The following is an 800-nucleotide window of genomic DNA, read 5'->3' on the forward strand; positions in this document are numbered from 1 at the left end:
CCCTCACGTCAACCCCTCTCTGCCGAAATTGCAGACGACGATCCTGAGCTCCTTGCCTTGATCCAAGCGGCTCGGCAACAGCTTATTCGAGACAGAGCCACTCGCGCCAGTACTATTGCGGATAGTACTCCCGCTATGGGCCCCGATCTGAGACCGGCCCAGTTCGCCTCAAACGCTGCTCCGGACGACCCTTCAGGAGACTCCTCGTCAGACAGCGACAGACGGACCCATCCTCATTTTCGAGGACCATCTGCAAGACGCCACAGAAGCGAGATCCCTACCCAATTAACGCCTGCCCCTCAAACTAAGTCTATTGCGCTAGCACTCCGGACCAACTATCGTTTCCCTGACCCACCTCTCTTTAACAATGGAGAAGACCCTACGTTTGATTCGTGGATAATCGACCTGGACTCTAAGCTCGAGGCCTCAGGTTATATGGACCCTAGCGTATCAGAGAAACAACGGATGAACTACACCCTTAGTTGTACTATTAGTGAGGCTAGAGCTCAACTGCTAACTCGCTTCCCTACCACTCTACGAAGAGTCCACCATACGTTCCATACGTTGGAAGAGATGGTCTAGTCCTTAGCTATAGCTTATGTAGACCCTTTCGAATCCTTAAAGAAGCAAGACGAGTATCGCTCTTTGGCTATAATAGACACTAAGACTGTGCGACAGTTCAAGATCCGCTTTCTCACTTTATTAGCTCAAGCAAGGATATCACGAGACTAGCTCTTCTCGGATTTCCGCTCTAAGCTTACGCCCCGCATCCGTATCGCTATTGCAAGCCAAGTGTATAG

The 800-nt window shown here is 50.9% G+C and overlaps 1 protein-coding gene across 1 annotated transcript; it reads left to right on the forward strand.

The window, feature by feature from the left end:
• Nucleotides 1-135: 135 nt before the first annotated feature.
• LY89DRAFT_731502 (uncharacterized protein) lies at nucleotides 136-582 on the forward strand (the record flags this gene model as incomplete). Its single annotated transcript, XM_018219577.1, has 1 exon — nucleotides 136-582. The coding sequence occupies one exon, from the start codon at nucleotides 136-138 to the stop codon at nucleotides 580-582; it is 447 nt and encodes a 148-aa protein (XP_018073436.1).
• Nucleotides 583-800: the final 218 nt, after the last annotated feature.

Source organism: Mollisia scopiformis (assembly GCF_001500285.1).
Source record: "Mollisia scopiformis unplaced genomic scaffold LY89scaffold_8, whole genome shotgun sequence".
Classification (NCBI taxonomy): Eukaryota; Fungi; Ascomycota; class Leotiomycetes; order Helotiales; family Mollisiaceae; genus Mollisia; species Mollisia scopiformis.